Genomic DNA, 21,537 nt, shown 5'->3' with positions numbered 1-21,537 from the left:
AGCCAACAAGCATAGAGCAGTGATACTACTAAACTCTTCTTCGTCATCTCCAAGGCCACCATCAGCGTCCTCTTCTTCCCACATAACCGACTGTGACATCACCCCCGTCGGAAAAAGCACCTTATTGGTGCGGCTCATCGGCCTGAGAAAGGTTCGATTTGAGACGGCTGACGTGGATGATGTCAGAGAGAGGTGAATGTGCGGTGGCATCCAGTGGAGACACTTCATATGTGACAGGGCTCATCTGGCGAAGGATGCGGTAAGGGCCGTATTGAAAGACCAACACGCCGAGTTGGAGATAAAACTGGCACAAGAGCACCTGGTTCGTACTCGACGTCGTGATGATGCCGGTCGTAACGGCACTTCTGGCGTGTCTGTGAAGCAGAAAGACGAATGCGGGCAATCTGGCGTGTTTGGGTCGCTGTGGCGATGACATCCCGAGTATACTCTGTCGGCGAGTCGAGTGTGGTCGAAAGGAGAGTCTCGAAAGGCAAACTGTGCTCACGGCCGACGAGGATATAGAAGGGTGAGTAGCCAGCTGTGTCGTGGCGCGAGGAATTGTAAGCGAACGTGATAAATGGTAGAGCAGTGTCCCAGTCGCGATGATCAGAGGAAACGTACATTGCTAGCATGTCAGTTAATGTGCGGTTCAGGCGTTCGGTAAGACCGTTAGTTTGGGGATGGTAAGCGGTAGTAAGTTTGTGTTTAGTAGCACATGATCGAAGTAAGTCGTCCATGACTTTGGCAAGAAAGTATCTTCCGCGATCGGTGAGAAGTTGACGAGGTGCACCGTAGTGCAAGATAACGTCGTGAAGCAAGACGTCAGGGACGTCGGTAGCGCAACTGGTCAGTAAGGCTCTAGTAATGGCATAGCGAGTTTTATAGTCCGCATCGACGGCAATCCGCCTGTTTCCGTCATTTGATATAGGGAATTGTCCAAGAAGATCAACGCCAACGCGAAAAAGGAAGGTTGGTCGGTATATCCAAAGGCTGCAGCAGACCAGCAGGATGCACAGCTGGTCTTTTCCGGCGTTGACGCGACTCACACACGCCGCCAACATAGCACCGCACGGAGCGATTGAGACGGGGCCAGAATAAGCGTCGCCGAATTCGGTCATAGATAGGTCCGAGTGACGCCAAGGTGTCCAGCGCTGGGAACGTCGTGCAGTTGCTGGAGTACAATCTGTCGCAGATGAGAGGGAATGACAGTTAGGAGCTCGGGCCGTAACTATTCATCGCGTTGTTGTTCAGCGCCAATGTCTTGCAAGGCGGAGAGCGAAAGAACACAGATCGGTGCGACATCTACTAAACCGTCCGGTGCATCGACGGGATGACGAGACAGGCAGACGGCGTCCTGATGTAGACTACCCGACTTGTAGATCAGAGTGTATGTGTATTCCTGCAGCCGTAGGTCCCAGCGACCGAGGCGTCCGGTGGGATCCTTGAGGGAACAAAGCCAACAAAGGCAATGGTGATCGGTTGTAACCTGTAAATGGTCGACCATATATGTAGGATCGGAACTTGCCCACTACCCAAATGAGGGCGAGACACTCGCGCTCGGTAATCGGGTAATTGCGCTCGGCTGTAGAGAGGAGGTGGCTGGCGTCGGCGGTAACGCGGTTGCGCCCACATTGGCGTTGAGCTAAAATTGTGCCGATGCCGTAACCACTGGCGTCAGTGCGGATTTCTGTCGGAGCGGAGGCGTCAAAATGGGCGAGAACAGGAGGTGTGGTGAGCAGCGTGATGAGCGAAAAAGCAGACGCTTGTTCAGAGGCCCAGCAGGAAGAAACGTCTTTCTTTAGGAGGTGTGTCAGGGGACGGGCAACATGGGCGAAATTTTCCACAAACCTTTGGAAATAAGAGCAAAAGGCCAATAAAGCTGCGAACATCTTTGGCACAAGTTGGTACGGGGAAATTCTGCACAGCATGAACTTTAGCGGGCTCGGGGCGAATGCCTGACGAATCGACGAGATGTCCGAGCATAGTTATTTGGCGGTGACCGAAGTGGCACTTGGACGAGTTCAACCGCAAGCCAGCGGTGCGAAAAGCAGAAAGAATAGATGAAAGTCTTTCAAAATGGGTCACAGAAGTTGAAGAGAATACGATGACGCCGTCCAAGTAGCGCAAACAAATGGACCATTTGAAGCCGCACAAGAGCATGTCCATCCTCCCTTCAAATGTCGCCGGGGCATTGCACAAGCCAAAAGGCATTACCCGGAACTGATATAGACCGTCTGGTGGGACAAACGCGATCTTTTCATGGTCCATTTCATTCACCGGCAATTTGCCAATATCCAGAGCGAAGGTCTATCGATGGAAAATAAGTGGCACCGTGGAGCATTGTCAATGCGGGGATGTGGATATACATCTTTCGTGGTGATCGTGTTTAGATGACGATAGTCAACGCAGAATCGCAAACTGTTGTCCTTTTTGAGCCAACTGTTATCCTTCTTTTTGACGAGAACAGGGGAAGTCCACGGGCTGGAAGAGTGTTCAATAATCCCTTTGGCAAGCATTTTGTCAACCTCGCTATGGATAACTTGTCGCTCAGAGGGCGATACCCGGTATGGGCATCGGCGAACAGGTGCTGCATCGCCGGTATTTATACGATGCTTCACAACCGTAGTTTGACCCAAAGGGTGATCGTTCAGGTCGAAGTACGACTCGAGAAGACAACGGAGCTCCGCGGCGGGTTAGGTTGAGAGGTCCGGTGCCTTTGTAAAGTCGTCGGGCGGGGTAGAAGGCGCAGAATGGGCACTGGTCGAAGACGGCGCAACAGATATGGTGGAATCGCCAAAGCACTCTGTGAGGTCAGTAACGAAGCTTTCCCACGTTGTCAAGGTATCTTCATGGTTCTCGAACCACACTAGCGCAGTGTCTGTGAGGAACAGAACGACATTGTCGAGCCGTGGAGTTCCAGCCGTTGTACTTGCTCACACGCTTGTAGTGGGTGAGCCATTCCTCCACGTCCTCGCCGAATTTTTCTGAGAAAGGGCAGGGCTCCATCTGATGCATTCAGGCGCCGGTAGTTCGCACTGGAGCAGCCAGAGAAGGCGCTGTGGGACATGGGACATCACGTGGAGGCAGCCGAGTGAGGCGTCGGCTCCGGCGTGGCACTTGCCGCAGCAGCTCCGTCGTCTTGGTCGAAGTAACCCGCCCCTCCACCACAAAACTGTTACGGTTAATGTTGCACCGGCTTTAATTAAAGGACGAGGTTGATGGTCAAGTATAGATGGCGTCCCTAGGCTGCGCCAGCTAACGTCTTCCTCCTCTTCTCCTCGCCCGGCTCATGCCGTAGCAATATGTTTTCCACTCTTCTAATAGGGGATTGAACGTACAACCGAAATCTGCACAATATTGATGGCAACCTGACTTCTTGATGCAAGACATTATTAGACACGAATTTCGGTAATCCGCAGCACAATCGCAGGGCTTCCCGCTCACTCAGAACAGGGGGGCGTAATTTATAAGCTGGCGCACCAGAGAAGAGCACACATCCAAATTCTGTAATGGGCCACACGTACATTTTATAAATGATCAGTAGTGGGTCTCCACATTCCTGACCGACTGTTGCATAGCTTACGTAGCATGCCAGCTGCTCTCACTCCTTTTGGTCAATATGACCAAGCCTACTGAAGGAACCGTCACAGACGATACCTAAGTACTTCACCGACTGCACTTGAGGTATAGTCTTGAGACGGTAGGATAGCGATATGTTAACGACATTATTAAGAGGGCAAACCAATATCGAGCACTTTCTAACGTTAAGTGAAAAGCGAATCTTGTTTAACCAGGTTTATATGGCTTAGAGTTAGTTCTGTAGACGATAATTTAGGGATTGGATATCACTGTCTGGTGCAAAGAAAGCGAAATCGTCTGCGTATACATACGTTTGACCAACTTGATGCCCCGAGGAATGGAATTCATCAGATCGTTAAATAATGATGGAGAAATGACAGCTGCTTGAGGAACATGCACCTCGTGATTGATTATGTATGCTCGAAGAAAAGCCTCTTAGAGAGCAGCAGAATTTCCTTCCATTTAAAAATTTACATATCCAGTTTACAAGGTAATTTGTAAACTCAAGATTTCGTAATATATCGAATAAAATTACGTATTCTACAGTATCGTAGGCTTTGGAGATGTCTAGTGTCACAATAGCCCCTATCTGTCCTCGGCACCATGCTAATTTTATTCTACTTTCTAGGTCCCCGGTAGCATGCGTTAGATTGAAATGATAGTCGTAATACAATTAGACAGGGACTAAGCAAGTCTTTGTTCTTTACAAATTTAAGCATACGGGCAATAGGATTCTTCCAATTATTTCACCAAAGTTGAGGCTAGCACGATTGGTCTAATGTTATCTATTGTATATCCTTCCCATGAGTTTTAACAATTGGAATTATTCTAGGAATTTTCCATGCAGGCGGAATCCTAGAAAATCTAATTGAGTGATTTACAAGAGCTAAAATGTCATCAGAAGCTTCGTTAAAGAAAATTTTGATCATGGCAGAGGTTACCCCATCTGCTCCGGGAGCTTAATCTAGCAGTCGCTCCACGATTTCAGCCAATTCTAACATGGTAAGTTCTGCAAAATCATTCGATGCACTTCGTAAGCTTTCACAATTTGGCAAAACTGAAGAAAATCAAATTTCTAATCCCTTCGCGATTTCTACTAGTGATCGGTTCATTTCAATACTACTTAAAGGGACACTAAAGCGAAACAATATATCAGTTTATACTAATGAAGCATTGTATGAGAACCCTGCAGGAAGTCATTTAAAAAAAAATAGTTTGCTTATTAGATGAGAAAATGAAGGTCCAAGTATCAGTATTTGAATTTCCCGCCGAAACCCCAGTGCCGGTACGTGAGGGTGCCGTCAGGGATTCCAAAGTATGTTTTCGCATTTGGGCCGCGTTGGCTGAATAAAGGTTCCCGAAACTTGCCATGTTTAATATTTGGTTCCTTTAGAACACAATGTAGTCAATCTGTACCGCTATATATAGTTAGTAGGCCCTAGACGAAGCCATCAAAATCCAAGACGTCACAGCCCCCAGGTGCGGGAACTTAAGTAGGCGTCGCCACCCGTATTTCGTTCTTGCGCTTTTTCTGGCTTACCAAACGTCTTATCGTTGTAAGAGTGGTGTTTTTGGTGTTGTGGAACGGTAATTTACTGATGCAGAAGAAATCATTTTTCACTTTAGTGTCCCTTTAAGGTTATAGTCAATATTAATTGGACGCGGAAGAACTTTCCTACTGCGGAGGAAACTGAAGAATGTACGCAAATTTTTTTGTTAGATAGTAAATCAAAATTCTTGCAGTCGTATTTGTCTTTGGCTTTTGAAACAGTATGGTTAAAGAAGGCTCGAAAAAATTTATAATCGCTCCAATTTTTGCTACTCTCATTACGTATTAACTTTTCTAAGCGGCTTTTCTTATTCTGTAGTCACGAGCGCATTCGTCATTCTACCAAGGGCCGTATGAATTTCTGTTATTCAGACGAATCTCAAATTCAGACTTTTTGCGAGAACTTTCCAAAGCGGAACAGATATTCGTGGTTTTTCGCTCAATGCACGCATCACACAGAGATGAAAGAACATTTACTAAGCATTCTTTAAAATATTTTATTTAATGAAAGTTCGCACCTGACTACTCATAAATGCTAGAGGACGTGCTACTTCAAAAATTACTGGAAGGTGATTGTCGCACGCTTAACAGTCGACCAAGAAGATACGCCGACACTCGGGCCACAGAATGTAAGATCTATAGCAGAGCAAGATAAAGCCCGCACAAACGTAATAGATCCGGAGTTTACACACGTTAGCCCATTGTCCAATGACCAGTTTCATAATCCGGTGCCCCACAAACGTGTTATTAACCTCCATGATATACGGTGATAGTTGAAGTCACCTGACAGTAGGATGTCCTGTCAAAATATGCATTTATAATGGTAAAGGGGCAACATCCAGGGAGATTCAGGTCTCTCGCTAGTATTTCGCACTCAGGAGTAGAAAGATGAAATGAAATTTTGGACTTATGGCAAATCTGAAACGAAATAAATGTAGTTAATCCACCACCTCTAGTAGGACGCTCTAGACGAAATCATCTGTAAAATTTCATTGAAAATTTATTGTGAAATTTAACCGCGTTTCTTGTAAAAGAATTAAATCAGGGTTAAGTTGAATAGTAAGACAAGTTAACTAAATATACAGTAGCAGAATATAAAGAGCGACAGTTCCACTGAAGCACTTTCAGCGACCCTATGGTTTAGGAAGTGCCGCAGCCGAAATTGCTTTCTGTAGAATGCTTTCTTTCGGTACAGCACTGAGCTGAATTTTCTTAGCTTTGGGTGAGGACTGGAGGAAGAATCATTGATTGGCGACATTGTTCTTTTATATGCTCGAGCGTTTTGTTCCACATCTGTCATTTCCAAATCCGTGTTAACCGGATTACTATAAGCAGGCCTTATGGAACAGGAAGTCGAAGGTTCAACACCTTCATTAGAAGGATGGGTACCTGAACGCCTATCACAATTTTTTGGCTTGGGATCAACTGTTTGGGTCATTTTAGGACTAAGGCAGGTGACTTGCATCAAATGAGATAAGTTACTAGAGACGGCCTGCGATATTATACATTCCCCAAGGCTCATTGCCAGCCGTTCCACAGCTTTTGTAACTGACTTTTCCACAGCGGCCTCTACAGTTGCTGTTAGTGATACGTCCGAGGTAAGAGTTTGCCTCCCAACACCCGCATAGTTAAGCGCCCTTTCTTTCACGATGCTTACCGCCTCCTTCCTGGAGCAACGTCGTCTGTCAATTATTTCTACCACCTGAAATTACTGAGCCCTAGGAGAGCAGTTAGAATAATTGGCTGGGTGACTTCCACCACATAGGCAGCATCTCTCATCTTGGGCACTACAACCACTTTGATCGTGCTCTTCCCCGCATTTGCAACAACGCTGACTAGACCTGCATCCTACACTACTATGTCCGTATCACCAGCAATTAGGGCATTGTAGCGGGCGCGATGCCAGAGGTTCAACTCTGAACACAAGGGGCCACACCTTTAGTTCCGATAGACAGGAAGTTCCTGCGAATGTTGCAATCACCGATTCTGTTGGGACCCTCTTATTGTCTACCACTCGATTGCAGCGATAAACAGCAATTACTACAGCCCCAGATAATCTCTCTAATGTTTCTGATGAAGATAGATCAGCATCGACACCCCTGATTATTCCCTTGGTGCATACGAGATGAGCAGGGATGAATGCACTCGCTGGCAGTGACGAGAATGATGAACAGTTAAGCAAATTTGCGACACAGGCCTGGTCTGGTGATCTGCACACGATATTTCCGCGGCCTCACTGCCTCACTTCTGTGATGGTCTGGTATGCAGAGGTAGCAGCACGGAGAGATTTCTGGATAGCCTGGGCTTTGGTCAGCCGTATAGAGCTTCCATTGGAATGAACCAGAGCCAGCGGGTCTGTACTCACGCCACTGCGGATAAACAAATTCAGGAGTAATTCGTCTGTCGGAATAGAGACAGTCCAAAGAGAAAAACTCCTACCGGGGGAGTGTTTGGGCATCAGCCTAGGAAGAAGCAGGCGCAAGAATAATTAGGAGATCAGTGAATAAGCCTACAAAAACCTAACACCACCAAAAACCTGGCCAAGCAACAGGAGCCGCAGACAGATCCGAGAGAAGCCGGACAGAGAAGAGCGGAGGGCCAAGTCTCGCTCGTCTTCTTCAGGGAGGTTCCGCGTCGGGCAACTGGAAGCAAATTAAAACTTGGCGCACACCCAGTGACATTGAACGTGACGAAACCAGCCAGTGGCCATCTGGGTATGCACTGTAAGCAGTGCGGTTGCCGGTCTGAATACAAAAAAAAAAGGTAATGTGCTAGCAAAACACAAACAATTTAAGAAACAGACAAAAACAGCAACCTAATGACCAGGGAAATAATCGAAGCCCACAGCCTGCTATCTTGGTTCAGCCCGGTGGGTATAATACACAACCTCTGAGCCTGGTGTCGAAGGTTCGAAACTCACTACTTACCTCTAGAATAGCAGCTTGGGCTTGTTGGTTTTCCATCCTGCTAGTAACAGCGCAAAATGTAGACAAGGGACGAGACAAGAAGACACCACAAGCGCTGACTTTCAACAACGTTTATTCCAAAAGAAACACGGCTTCTTATAAACATTGCCCTCACGTGTCGCAGTCACGTGATCGCACATCATGTGAAACAAGCACTTTTTTTTTCCTTTTATACACTCAAGATAGCGGTTGCACGTGCAAAAGCTCAAGTTCTTTTTTTGTCAGTAACAAGGACGGCGTGCATTGGTCACGAAGTCTGGTAATCTCGGCCGCCTCAATTATCTCCCGGACCAGCTGGTCATTGTGTTTCTTCAGCACTTTACAGCGTCTAAATTCTGCGGCGCAATCTTTTGAGGGGCAATCCCTGATATGTATGCCAAGATTCCTGTTAGCCTGCTCGACGCTAAGTTTGTGTTCCTTCAGTCTCTCATTTGTGCATCTAGAAGTTTGCCCTACATACCTTTTTCCACATTTCAGAGGTATTGAATACACAACGGCTTCCGTGCACTCCACAAAACGATTCTGGTGATTAGTCGTGCACCCTTCCTGGTTTGTCGGCTCTTCAGCATTGACGCGTCGGCAGAGGCTCTTTAGTTTTTTCGGGGCAGTAAGCACTACATTAACACCAGCTTTGCGCCCGATCTTTTTCAGGCGGTGAGATACGTTGTGCACGTATGGCAGTGCCACGGTCAGTCGTTTTTCTTTCGGCTTCTCGCTACCTGGCTCGCCATGGGCACGCTTGAGTTTTAGGTTCTTGCTCATTTTTTCCGCAACGGACACAAGAAGGTGCGACGGGTAACCAGCCCTAGTAAGCCGGTCAACCTGCCGACGAAAACTTTGTCCCATTGCGTGGATGCACGATTTTTTGAGCGCATTTGTTAGACAAAGGTTTGCAATTGCTCTCTTCACTAGTTTTGAATGCGCTGATTCGAATGGCAGTGGCGCCTTGTCGCCTCTGGGTTCATAGGCCCAGCAGACCTTCCCTTTGGAGAGCTCACTACTTACCAACGTTTTTCCTTTCGAATTTATTTTGTTTTCTTTATACATTAATTTGTTTACAGCGATTACCCTTGCGAACTTAGAAGGCAGGCGTGAGCTTGCGCGGACAAGGAACCCACGGATAACACAGCCATACTAGAGACTTTTAGTTTAGGGGACGCAAGCGGCTTGCGTACGCATGAACTAGAGGCGACGGTACTGCGCATGCGCAGACCGCTTCAACGCAGGCTTCCGAGAGCGAGGGTGACATGTCGTCGCTGTGTATGCCTTCACGGAACACCAGGCGCGCGCCCGGTAGGTGTATCCTTTGGCCCGCTCTAGTGTCCCTAGATATTTTTTGCTTTTTTTTAGGCAGAGACAAGCCCCGAAGCACCGCCTACGAATCTTGTTGGGCGGCGCTCATTCCGGCGGCCACGTTCTTCTCGACGCAGTCACTGGCACGCTGCTACAGTGGCTAGAATAGCCACTGTAACGCTGCTGCGAGCAAACTTCGAGTGAGCTTCTGCGCGCGCTGATCGTTTTGTTTCGTGCGCAGGATTCTCTGCGGCCGGCGCGACCGCAGAGGCGCGGCAGGCGTCGCCGTAAAATTGAGAACGGACACCATCGGTGAGTACGGCGACAAATTTCGCGTTAGGCCTCAACAGTGCAGTGCGCTTCTGGGTTCGTATTTGATCGTCTGGCCCAACGCCTGAGAGAGAGAGAGAGAGGAGGAAAGGCAGGGAGGTTAACCAGATATCAGTCTCCGGTTTGCTACCCTACACTGGGGTTGGGAGATAGGGGTCAGAAAGAGGACAAAGAGAAAAGAGGTAAAAAAAAGCCACGCACCCCATGCCCGAAACTTATATTTGACCCATGCGGTGCAGGAGCAGCCGTTGACGACCGGATGCCATCTACGCGGATACGCGGCTTGAGGAGGCTAGGTAGAACATGGCGTCCGACGTAGGTAGTTTTCCCTACTGGCGAAAGAGCAGGAAATCTGGGTCTTTAGCCCGCTCTGTTCCGTCAAGGCGCGCAAGTGACGTGGCCACGCCACAGCCAATGGGAATCTAGGTGCCCTTTTGTTGCTCCAGCTTTTACAGCAACGCTGCATATAGCTACCCTCCGGCGGTGGTCGATGTCCGTCCGTCTACGCGTCGCGATGACGTGAAAAAATATTGGTCTGCAATTTCTCGCGAATTCTCTGTAGCTCTCAATCTAATGTGGGTACCTTCGAAAAAAATCACACTGAAATTGGCCGCTAGGACGACTCTGTCAGTACGCCGAAGTTAATTTCCTTTCCCTTTATCCTCTGGTAGCTTCAACACTAGTTAAGGAGGGAAGGTGTTTAAGGTCCGAAGTCGGTGCCCCTCGATGATTCGAGTGCACGGTGGCAACGCGAGCCGTTGTCCGATAAAGTGACGCTTTATTCAAACGCCGAGGCGTCTGTCCGAGTCCAAGCCCGAAACTCCGCTTTCTCCACACAACCTAACATGACTTCTTAAGCCCCCAGTTGCACAAAGGAGTCGCAAACCAGCCAATCACACATGCGAGTTCCCATCATTGTAACCAATAGCACAACCACCTTCGTGGCGCACAGGGCATTAGTGGAAACAGTGGCACTCTTTACAACATGCCAGGTGATAGGATTTTTCAAAGACACGTGTAATCTCCCGTACGTTATGCTGCGAGTATCGGCCCTTGATGTCCTCCCCTCTTCACCTGCAAGCGGCCACCACGCAAGCTGCGAGAATGTGGGCTGCCCTGCCAGTACTGAGAAAACTCCCGTGCAGCTGTGGGCCGGTTCGCTTGAAATCCAAGCACCATAATTTGGACCCGATGGCGATCGCACACAAAAGCATCCATCGGTCGTAGCCGGCTACGTGGCGGTAAAGCTACCGCCGTGTTCACGGGCATTCTCAGAAGGCGCACGTGGATGCCAAACATTGACACTCAATTGAACCGGCTGGGCAGTGTCGCGCCGCCCAATTTTCCGTGACCGAGACGGTCGACGGGACATGTGGGAAGCGCATGGCCATTAGCAGCGAGCACCCCCTACCTTTTATCTTCACGCCCGTCTCGCCGAACACTCCCCTTCAGCTCGGACCCAGCGAGGGTGCAGATCTAGTGCCTCTTCTACGGCGCAGCCACTAATCCGATTTCTTTCCACGTGTGGGTGTTTCTGGTGTTTCCCCTATTCGAGGAACCCAGCTGCGTCCTTCGTTTCCAGTTATGGGCCGATACAGCAGCGTGCGAACTCGTCCTGCGCTTTGCTGCAGTCGCCTAAACTGGGCCGTTTTGCCTAAACCCAACTCCCTAACCTCAAACTGACTGCCGAGTTTAATTTACTTGTCATAATTGGTTAGTTCACAGTGAAGTTGTAAGCTTTACAGAATTCCTGTCTGCTGTCAATACACGGCAGTCTACGGAGGGAGTATGGTTACAGAAAACGGCGTAACTCTTCTTTTATTGAAAACAGCCAGGAACAAATTATATGCCAATTGGCTACTAATACCCGTGTCGCACGGGCGTTTGGAAGGCCTTCCAACCGATAGTCAGTTGACTCAAAGGTCAAGTTCGAGCTGCTACACGGGCGGTTTCGAACGCCGCCGAGTCAATAGAGAGCTTTAGTTAAGGGGACGCAAGGCGTTGGGGCCCCTAACGCTTGGGTGCGTTAGCGGCCCCAAAATACAGTGTACTAAAATAGGGGCAGTGTGTTCGGAGAGCGCCATGTACTGCTTTGAAGCCGGGAGCGTAGACAGGTCCCGGATGTATGTGGCGGCGCTGCAGTCGCACGGGCTGTACGGACGCATGCGGACGCGTTCACCGTGTGTTGCGCCCGGTTGCAGCGTGCTTGCTCTGAATGACTCTGAAGGGATTCCTCGAGTTTCTGTCTCGTTGGGAGTCACATGCAAAAGGATTGCCATTTGTTGGGCGTGTTGGTGAACTGACTTGGAAAGTATATTTAGCGCCAGCGAATGAGGACAGAAGGGAGACGACACCACAATGCGCTAACTACAGCAACTTGATTTTCAGGAAACACCCGCCTATTTAACTGTGCATGGGTTAAATAGGTGGGTGTTTCCTGAAAATCAAGTTGTTGAAGTTAGCGCATTGTGGTGCCGTCTCTCTTCTGTCCTTGTTCGCTGGCGCTAAATATTCTTTCCAATGTGAAAGGACTTTGCGGCTTCTTGAGCCAGTCGACGGCAGATGGGCTCCATGTGACATTGTGCAGCACTTTGGCTCTGTTAGAATACTTGGAAAGTGAGGGTTTTAAATACCTATTGATATCTAGACTAAGCCAATATAAGTTGTAGAACTTCTTGTGAGGCAGTCGTGAGGATCCAACGGTCACCGGCGCCGTCTCAATTTTTTATTGTTGTGAATTGCCTGTGTTTTTATAACTTGGCGAAGGCAATGCAAACAGGGAACAAAAGAGGTCAGTAAAGATTTGGTATCGCTACTTCACTCACCTGATAATAATGACGAGGAAGGGGACGCTGCGTCACTTGAGTTAGCTGAAGCTGGAAATCTAACGCTGGTAGAGCAGAGCTGCTGAACAGTACTCCGGCAGAGCACCGGGCTTATGTGGAGAGAAGGAGCGATGACCGCCTCATCCATAATATATGGCAGGGTATGTCGCGCAGACATTTTTACTCGCAACAAATGTGAGGACTGCCGTTCTCTTCTTTTGCAGAACTCTAGTGTCAGTAGCAGAGTCTCAAAATTCACAAATTTGTTACAGCTGGGGGAGGATTTCTGTATCCCTCCAAGTTGCTTTTCGAAGCACATTAAGAAACGCGAGGGAATATATTTACAACCTTCTCCAGCAAAGAGGAGCCTTGCAGCGACAGCATAGTTGATGCCATGATTCTAGCTAGTGAAAGCTTTAAATTTAATTGGCTATGCCATAGGCTGCAAAATACACGCTGATAATTTCACATCAGCAGTTGTGCGTTTTTATGTCCCAGCAAGGCTGCACATTTATGTTAAAGGGCTTAATCAGTGAAGAGAAGCACGACGAAAAAAGAAATTGCACTTTAAAGTTGGCTGAATTGTGCAACACATGTATGCTGATCTTTGTCTGTTTTATCTGAATGCACAACTTTTTCTGGTGCATTCAAAAAGCTAATTTTGTGAATATAATTATGAAATGAATTAAGGAATTCATTTGCGCATATTAATTCCGCTATAGGTATCCATTGTTTGGGATGGAATGTACTCGCACTGTTTTTCTGTGTTTTGGGCATACTGTGTGTAGTTTTGCAGAGATCCCTTTTACTTGGCGTCTTTCCTACCTGTTTTATTCCTGTCATGGAAATGTAGGATGTCGTTGTGTCTCATACTCGTACATGAGTCTGACGTTCGGGAGCACTTCATCATGTAAATAAAAAAAATTCACGAATAAACTGTGCAAATGTAGTTGCGGGGGGTTCGCCAAACAGAATGAAAGAACGAGGGACAAATGTTTATCGCGAAAACAGGTAAATGCCAAGCAAGTAAGCTCTTTGGATTTGGGCTATGTACATACATATTGTTTTGCCTTCTCTTCTACAACAGCGGCTGAGGAACTAAGCGCTTGACGTTGGGTCGCGGATGCCGCGGCCGCTTTTTTATGAATGCGAACCGCAAAAGAAAAGGTGTGCACCTGGAATCCAGGTTGGTTATAATCAATTCGATGTGCTTTACTACGGCGTTATTTCCAGCCAAGTTTTCCGTCCGAATGATTTCTGGTTGCGTGGCCCAAAACAAATTTAACGGCTTTACGCCACTACTTCGATGTCTGCAAAACATTTGCTGTTAGGTTAATAAATCCGTCTAATGGGCGTTGAGATGCGCTAGGAGTGCACATATAATTCATCTATGATATGAAGTGAGTTTCGGGGATGCATCTTATAGCGTCCTCGATCACCCGCACCGGTGCGCACCGGGGCGCCTTGGTGCGCACTTTTATCCTCGATCAACCGCACCGGTGCGCACCGACCATCCTCGATCACCGGAAGCGCACCCTGTTGGAGCAGTTTTTTGTTGCCCCGTCTCGCACCGAGAAAATCGGCGGTGCGCCGGGGTGCAATCCCAGCAAGCACTGCGGGACGCGCGACGCGCGCGCGCGTATGCGACTGCACTACCGCGGGCGCTCTGTTCCGATAGCTGCGGCATGGCTGCGGTTGCAACGGAGTTGACGGACCTTGCTACTGGAGATGTCGCCAATGAGAAAGAAAGCGCTGCTAGTTGCCGCAATCGATGAGCTTTTTTCAAGTTCGTCTGACAGCGAAGACGACATGCTGATCGACCTCGTCCAAAAACAATGTGGTGAAGAGCGGCCGAAAGTGGACAGGTTCGTTGAACGGGTCGTCAGGCGCCTCGACGACACCGGAGTAAGGAGCCTGTCTATTTGCAGTTGTTTACTGCTGCCAAAGCATTGTGTAATGCCACCGCCATGTGATGTGTTGTGTCGTTTACTTGCAGTTCCGAAAGCATTTCCGGGTAAGCAGGAGCGTCTGCTACCGTCTGATTGCGGATTACGAGAACTCCAGTTTTTATCCAAAGCATCATGGAGGCCCACATGCGCAAAAATCGGCTGAGGAGCACGTTCTTTCGTTTCTTTGGTGAGTTGTTTGTCCCTGTTTGTTTCTAAATAATTTTAGTCAGGCACCTGCATTCATGACAAGTTGTTTACTTCGTCAGGTTTGCAGGAAATAAGACTACCGAGCGAGCCGTCGCCGTCATGTTTGGAATGGCGGAGAGCACTGTGAATGGAATCATCGAACATGTGGCGGGCTTCTTGGACAGCATCAGCGCGGATGTGATGCGCTTCCCAGACACGCCTGAAAAAAAAAGAGCAGCCAGCGCCGAGTTCGAAGAAGTAAGGCGACGGTGTTGTCATAAATGCTTTTATGGGGCAGTTGTTTATTTAAACCTTTTTTTAAATATTAGAATCCAGAGGAGTTTGTTTCTGGACCGCTGTTTGCTGCTTGTTATGCATCCCGCAGCATTCGAAATCTCGGTGAGAGAGGCCCTAGTTCTCTCCTCTTTCACAAATGCGCTACCATTAAGAACATGGCTTACAAACAAACCATGCCTTGGGCTCTTAAATTTTGACAAATGCTCTACGTGTCTGTTGGGGACTGCATATGAAGTCGAATTGAGAATATATGAAAGAAAGGAATAATATGAAGGAATTGTATTTTAAGTGCAAGGTTTAATCCCTCCTTTGCCCTGCATGCTTTTAATTCTAATCCATCCTCAGGCTGACACGTTTTATGGCAACTGTCTCGCCGTGTTCACTTTTTAGTCACCCACTGCTTTTATTCTCTGGTGAGCACTACCTGTGCATACTGTAATCACAGGTAAGGCATTTACCCAGCGTTAATTTTCTCTCCCTGTATGACTGGCCATATTGTAGTTCTTCCCACACATTTTAGCAGCATTTTTTCGTATATTGTGTATTTAAATATAGTTAATATTGGTATTTCAGCATGCTAAAGAAAGTAACTGGGAATGTAAATTCAAAACCCATTAATGTTTCACTGGCTTCAGATTTCAGGTTTTCCAAATGTCTTGGGATGTATTGACGGGACATACATAGAAACGAGGTGTCCAGCCGGGAAGATTGCCTCAACATATACAAACAGGCATGACAAGAAGTCATACGGCGTTCAGGCAATTTGCACTGCTGATCGCAAGTTTGTGGATGTGTTCCTTGGTCCCACAGGCAAGATGCACGACGCTGACACATTCAAGCGCAGTTTTGCTTTAGATAAACTGCCAGGAGTTTGTGAAGGCAAGTATCATCTGCTTGGTGATGCTGCCTATCCACTCCGAGAATATCTCCTGACACCATTCAGGGACTATGGTTCCCTGACCCCTGAATGTGTAAATTATAACTTGCGCTTGAGCCAAACACGAGTACGCATTGAAAATGCTTTTGGCTTGCTGAAAGGACGTTTCAGGCAACTTTTGTACTTGGAATTCTGGACAGTGAAGAAGGCCACATTGTTCATTCTTGCATGCTGCGTACTCCACAACATGTGCATTGAAGGAGGGGACAGTGGCCTTGACTATGAGGATGTGGGTACCACAAATGCCAGCAGGCCAAACCCGATTGAAATGCTAGCTTCTGTAGACTCAAAAACAGAAAAAGTGCTGAAGCAGCTAGGAGAAAAGAAACGGAAGCAAATTGTACGGTACCTTCAGACCATTCAGTGAGCCACGACTATTTAGTACTGAATCTGGCTGTTCATCTATTTTTTCGGTTTAGCTTCATAATGTCTTCCAACCGCTTTCGTGGCCGTAAGAAAAATGAGGGTTCATTGCAGGTTCATATTATTATTTTCTAGTGGCAATTTTACATTATTGATATCAGCATGCAGCACGAGAATAATGCAGGCAATTGAATATAATATCTTATTACATTATGGTGGCTTTTCGTAGTGGTAACAGTAGTCCTGCTTAGATAACAGATGAATGAAGGAAGCTGTCAAAACAGATATTTAGAGCATTTAAGGACTTTATTATTTTCAAAGATATTGTGCCGGCAGGTTTTTTGTAAGTAGTAGGCTACAACGAATTGTCTGCTTGTAATTACCACGTAGAATAACACAGAAGTGTGGGAGGCAAGAGAGAGTGTACGCTGCATTTTAATGCTAGCTGCACTTGCTGCTGTTGACCAAGCATGGCTGAGAGAGGGCCACCTGTACACTGCATTTCCATGCATCAGTGCCAAGAGTCTCGTGGTTATGTGCTGCACTTTCATATTCTCGTTTTTGCTAAGCCACAATTCGTAAGATACCCTTACCATGCCTTGTTCTCGCAGCTTGTTTTGTACAAGTGATCCACAAATAAATATTCTTTACCTTACTTAGGTTCTCTGTCATGTGTCTTGAGCCAGACGCAGTGAGTTGTAATAAAATACATCATGAATACTCACAAGGTGTATCGTTCAATGTATTTAATAAGTATTATGAACAGAAATGAAATGGAGGATGCAATATGATTTAAAACGTGATGATCACAACAACACATTGCACAGCATTGCCACTTTTGCCTAAGTGGTGGTAAGTAAAATGCATAATGACGTGCTTCGCAGGTAAGAGGTAGACTAAATGCACACTCATCTTGTCCTATTCTCTGTATCTCATCCTCCGGGCAGTTTTATGTTCTTTTAGCCAAGGACCAAGTACAGATGTCGCACACTACGGACTCCAGGAAGACGCTGCTACTGTAGGCTGATTTGGTGCCCCCAGCAGGTGTTTCAACAGCTCCACCTTCTCTTTGTGTCGTCGCTCTCGCTGCTTTTCTCTATCTTCATGAATTTTCCACATCATTTCCGGGATGCTTAGTTTTGATCTTTTGGGTGGAACTGTGTCATTTTGCTTCTCTGATCTATACTCAACCCTTCCTGGTCCTCGCAAAAGCTCAGGTTCAAAACTGTCGTCTATGGATTTAATCTTGGCCAATTCGTCGTCAAAGGGAATTTCTGTGGGCTCGGCACCTGAGGTTGCATTGTGCTTTTTTGCTTCAGAGCGCCTCTTTTTTATGGTCTTAAATCTGTTCTGGCACTGCTCTGCAGTTTTGAAGTGTCCTGTTTCATCTTCTATATCTAGAGCAATTGCAGCCCACATGGCCTTCTTGTTCTTAAATCTTTTCATCGGGCCCACTTGGCTCAAGTAATCATAAAATTTGTCCAGAAGGACCCTTGTTTCCCCTTCACTCCATTCACTTGTTTGAGAAATCTTCGCGTCCTGGTCATTTCTTTCATCAGCATCTGGTAATGAGAGAACAAATTCATTCACGTAAATAAATGTACAAATGGCTCTGTCAGTACCATCCAAGAAATAATAGCCACAAAATTGACAATGGCAAGGGCAATACATGTGAAAGAAAGCTAACTGTCGACTGAACATACCCAGTCAAAAAAATAATAATAATGAGCCCTGTTGGCGCCAGTTGAACCCAATAGGTCAACGATTGGGCTCATGAATCCAATTGCGTATTCCTTAGGGCCCAATAGGATGGTGCGCCATTGGTGTTATTGGGTGAAGTTATTTCCAATTGGAAGCACCGATTGGGCTCAAATGATTGAGTTCAATGGGTGGCAAAAACACAACTGGTGTTTGACCAGTAATTCCAGTTAGAAATGTTCTAATAGGGCCTTTTTTCAGTGGACATGCATAGTTTCAGAATTCCAATTATATTTATTTCGTAACGAGTCTCGTTTCTCCTACACTTTAGTGTGCTCGGTGGGCGATGTACTTGAACGTCTATAAAAAACTCGAAGAAATGCAATACTTGCCAGGGCTGCTAGACAAGCTGCTGCTCGCAATTACTGATGGTCCTGCGACTGCACTCGGACCATCGGCTTTCGCATTGCTGTTCGCACTGCCGGTGATCGACTCTACCAACGCATGCAGCTTTGTCGGATCTGTAAAGCGTAAAAAATTATTTCGTATAATTATGTGGCTTCCCATATTTGTGCTACTAGAACTTGCTGGGAGCAGGCCGCGGAAGCGCATCGCGCTGTGTTGCTGACAGTACGCTCGACTGCCCGCGCGTACGTTGCTAAAAACGAATACTTACTCGCCAGAACATCGTTCATTTCATCCACAGACATCGCCACATGATGTCTCTTGCCATTAATTATAAAATCCATGTGTGTTTGATTGCAGCCGGGTACGCCGGAGCACGCGGTTTGACAAGGTTCGAGTTTGCCGCGGATGCTCAGCACCTGTAAACAACCAAATGTGCGCGCGCGCGCGCGTTCGCGCACGTTTTGCGCGCCAGGGGCATGGTGGCGCTGCATGCAGGCACCTGCACGAGGGGCAGTTTTGTCCTCGATGTTGACCCTCCGCAGTGCGCCACCACCGCGGTGCGAAGCGCACCATTCTGGTTTCGGGGCAACCCCGGGGCAAGGTGATCGAGGACGCTATTAACATCCGCCGAGCATTTGCACGTCTATTTGACTGCGACAGAAAATGATTATCAACATGCAGCGCTGTGCCGTCCGTCCTACAGCGCCATCTCGTGCTATCTACATGAAGCGCCTCAGCGGCGAGCGCTGCCTGGACACACTGCCCCTGTTCGAGTACACTGTACCCAAACGCAAGCCGCAGTGAGGTCGCAATAGGTCGCAAGCGCTCGCAGCGCCATCAACGTCTGATCTTTGCTTCGTTATCATATTTTAAAACATGAAATCAAGCATATGAAGTTAAGCACATAAAACTATTCTTATTAAAAGCAGTTAATAGAGAGGTTTAGCGTGCCCGGTGTTTGGGTAAACGCAGGCGGAGCAGGTTGGGGCGGAGCCGTAAATGGGTGCGGTCTGCATGATGCAGCCACCTGTGGCGCAAAGCTCAAACAGACAAAAACAGCTAATATTGCAGTAGCCAAGTGTATTTTACCCTGCTGCGGGTGTAAATTTTTGGCAGAACACGATTACGCCATTGCCGAAAAGTTACACCAGTAGACTAGACTAGGTTACAGCAATATTGTCCGCCTGCGTTTACCCGAATACCGGACACGGTAAACCTCCCTGATATATATAAAAACGATGTCTGTCGACACTTGGCGAAAGAGTTATCAGATTATCTACCCGCTAGCTACTCTTAAGTTCTCGTACACCGCGAGGGTCAAGTAGGTAACGTGACCGCTCAGGGGCAGCGATGTTTTCGGCCACCCCAACAACGCTAGCAGACGTATCGGTCTGCGCACATGGTTATATTGCGCTCAGTTTTACAAAATTTACAGGGTTGCCAGGTCCAAAATTTGAAAAGTAGCCAAAAAATCACGGGAAGTAGCCAGAAAGGTAGCCAACTCTGGCCACATACAAAAATGTAGCCACGTTATAGAAAAACGTTGCATTTTCATTTATTATGCAACTCTGAAGACTTTATCATAGCCAACAATTAAAGCTGCTTTTAGTAAATGTAGGAACATAAAAAAAATATTATGAAACGTGTATAAATAACTATAGCTAAGAGCGCTTTGGTCAGCATGTAATATGACTAGAATATTATCACAAATGAGAATCACAGCTCCAGTTCAGGTGTAAATGCCTGAGTTAATCTTGGCACACATTTCTCGAAGAAGGTCAAAGTTCGAGGCATCCTTGAGCGATCGCTTTCGCGATTATTTACGTGCGATTTTGCGTCTTGGCATCGGACGCGTCGTAGGCCTTTTGTTACGTTCTCCAAAGTGAGATGCCCAGCCGCGCGAAATCTCGCAAATGTGACCGTATTCCCGGATACAGTTGTATATTTTCAAGCTGGGAACACATAAATGGACCGACTACGCCGATAGCGCGCCGGCCAGACCGGCTGCTGACATGCTGGTAGCATGTTTACGTTTATCCCGCGGCCAGCTGTCCAAGTGTTATTTTGCAAACTTCGGGCAGCTTCGGGTTGTCTTAGGATCCCACCTCACGTTGACTTCCCATCAGGACCGGCACTAGCTGGCTGCCGTCTGGCTGCCAGCGGGCTGCTAGAACTCCGAAAATCGAAGAAGCCCAATGTGCGGAAGGCCGGATGCGGAACGTCAATGCGAAGATGGAACACGCTGTCACGTCACCAGTGCGAAATCCTTTGCATGAAATGAAAGCGCCCGAGTCAGATTGACCGTGATGATGGTCCAGCTTGAAAAGATTTGAAGCGTCGTCGTCGTGCGTTGGCCTAAATATTTGCTAATGTTGCTGCATAATATGAGCTACACAAGGTTCTATCCAATTTTTACAATAGTCAAGCTATTTCAAAAGTAGCCACAAAAGTAGCCAAGTAGCCAAGGCATTTTTTCCCCCGCCAACAGCCTCAAAAAGTAGCCAATTTGGCGCAAAGTAGCCAAATCTGGCAACCCTGTTTACAAACACGATATTAAGGCAGGACAGGACGTGGACGAACGTAGCGCGCATGCGCAGTACCGTCGCCCCTAGTTCTTGCGTACGCAAGCCGCTTGCGTTCCCTTAGCTAAAGCTCTCTAACAGTCTATCGAGTCAACGGAGCACCCTACAACTCAATCGAAATCTCGATAGCCTTTGAGCAACGGAAGCGGAAACAGCGCGAACATGCCCTCTCGTTCACAATGTGCTCGTACTCACGGTTATAAAGAACAAATCAAACCAAAATGCTCTAAAATACTATATATGAGTGTTTTAATTATTCAATGAAGTAGTTTTGCCACTTGATATGTGCGAACTGCACATACTCTCGACAACAGCGACGTGCTTGTGTTCATTCCTTCCTCCATGTTCTCCAGTACACTCTCTCTCTACTCCATGTGCTGCCGGCTGCCGTCATATACCGCCGCCATAGCGCTTTTAAGTGGTTTTAATGTTGTTTTACTTCTCGTGGCCTGAAAACGAAAATAAAGATCCGCAGCGCCACACAATTTTGCGAGAAACGTCTGAACCACTCAACGTCCTTTCAAAAGTGCCGTGTAGCAGCGCTACAACTCCTTTGAGTCGATACAGTTGTGGCG

The 21,537-nt window shown here is 47.3% G+C and overlaps 2 protein-coding genes across 5 annotated transcripts in view; both read left to right on the top strand.

Moving 5' to 3' along the window:
• Window positions 1–21,537, top strand: part of LOC126521650 (NADPH azoreductase-like) — a 148,892-nt gene that overhangs the window by 28,016 nt on the left and 99,339 nt on the right. Inside the window, exon 1 of one of the 4 annotated variants that reach the window (XM_055065767.2) lies at window positions 322–526. The exons of 2 other annotated variants lie outside the window; for them this stretch is intronic. The gene's annotated coding sequence lies outside the window, so the exon portion shown is untranslated. Of the gene's footprint in view, window positions 1–321; window positions 527–9,628; window positions 9,700–21,537 lie in introns of those variants that run through there. One more of the 4 variants, XM_055065766.2, reaches the window with a different exon arrangement.
• On the top strand, window positions 14,213–16,929 carry LOC126521644 (putative nuclease HARBI1). Its single transcript, XM_050170355.2, has 4 exons — window positions 14,213–14,447; window positions 14,539–14,678; window positions 14,758–14,935; window positions 15,610–16,929. The coding sequence occupies exons 1-4, from the start codon at window positions 14,271–14,273 to the stop codon at window positions 16,276–16,278; spliced, it is 1,164 nt and encodes a 387-aa protein (XP_050026312.1). The 5' UTR covers window positions 14,213–14,270; the 3' UTR covers window positions 16,279–16,929.

This window comes from Dermacentor andersoni, chromosome 6 (genome assembly GCF_023375885.2).
Source record: "Dermacentor andersoni chromosome 6, qqDerAnde1_hic_scaffold, whole genome shotgun sequence".
NCBI lineage: Eukaryota > Metazoa > Arthropoda > Arachnida > Ixodida > Ixodidae > Dermacentor > Dermacentor andersoni.
Note: the sequence above shows the minus strand (reverse complement) of the source record. Positions and strands in the feature narration are given on the sequence as shown.

Coding starts and splice junctions, on each gene's coding strand:
- LOC126521644 (XM_050170355.2), top strand. CDS start 14,271: ATGTCGCCAATGAGAAAGAAAGCGCTGCTAGTTGCCGCAATCGATGAG. Junction 14,448..14,538: donor GGCGCCTCGACGACACCGGA/GTAAGGAGCCTG, acceptor GTTTACTTGCAG/TTCCGAAAGCATTTCCGGGT. Junction 14,936..15,609: donor CCAGCGCCGAGTTCGAAGAA/GTAAGGCGACGG, acceptor CACTGGCTTCAG/ATTTCAGGTTTTCCAAATGT.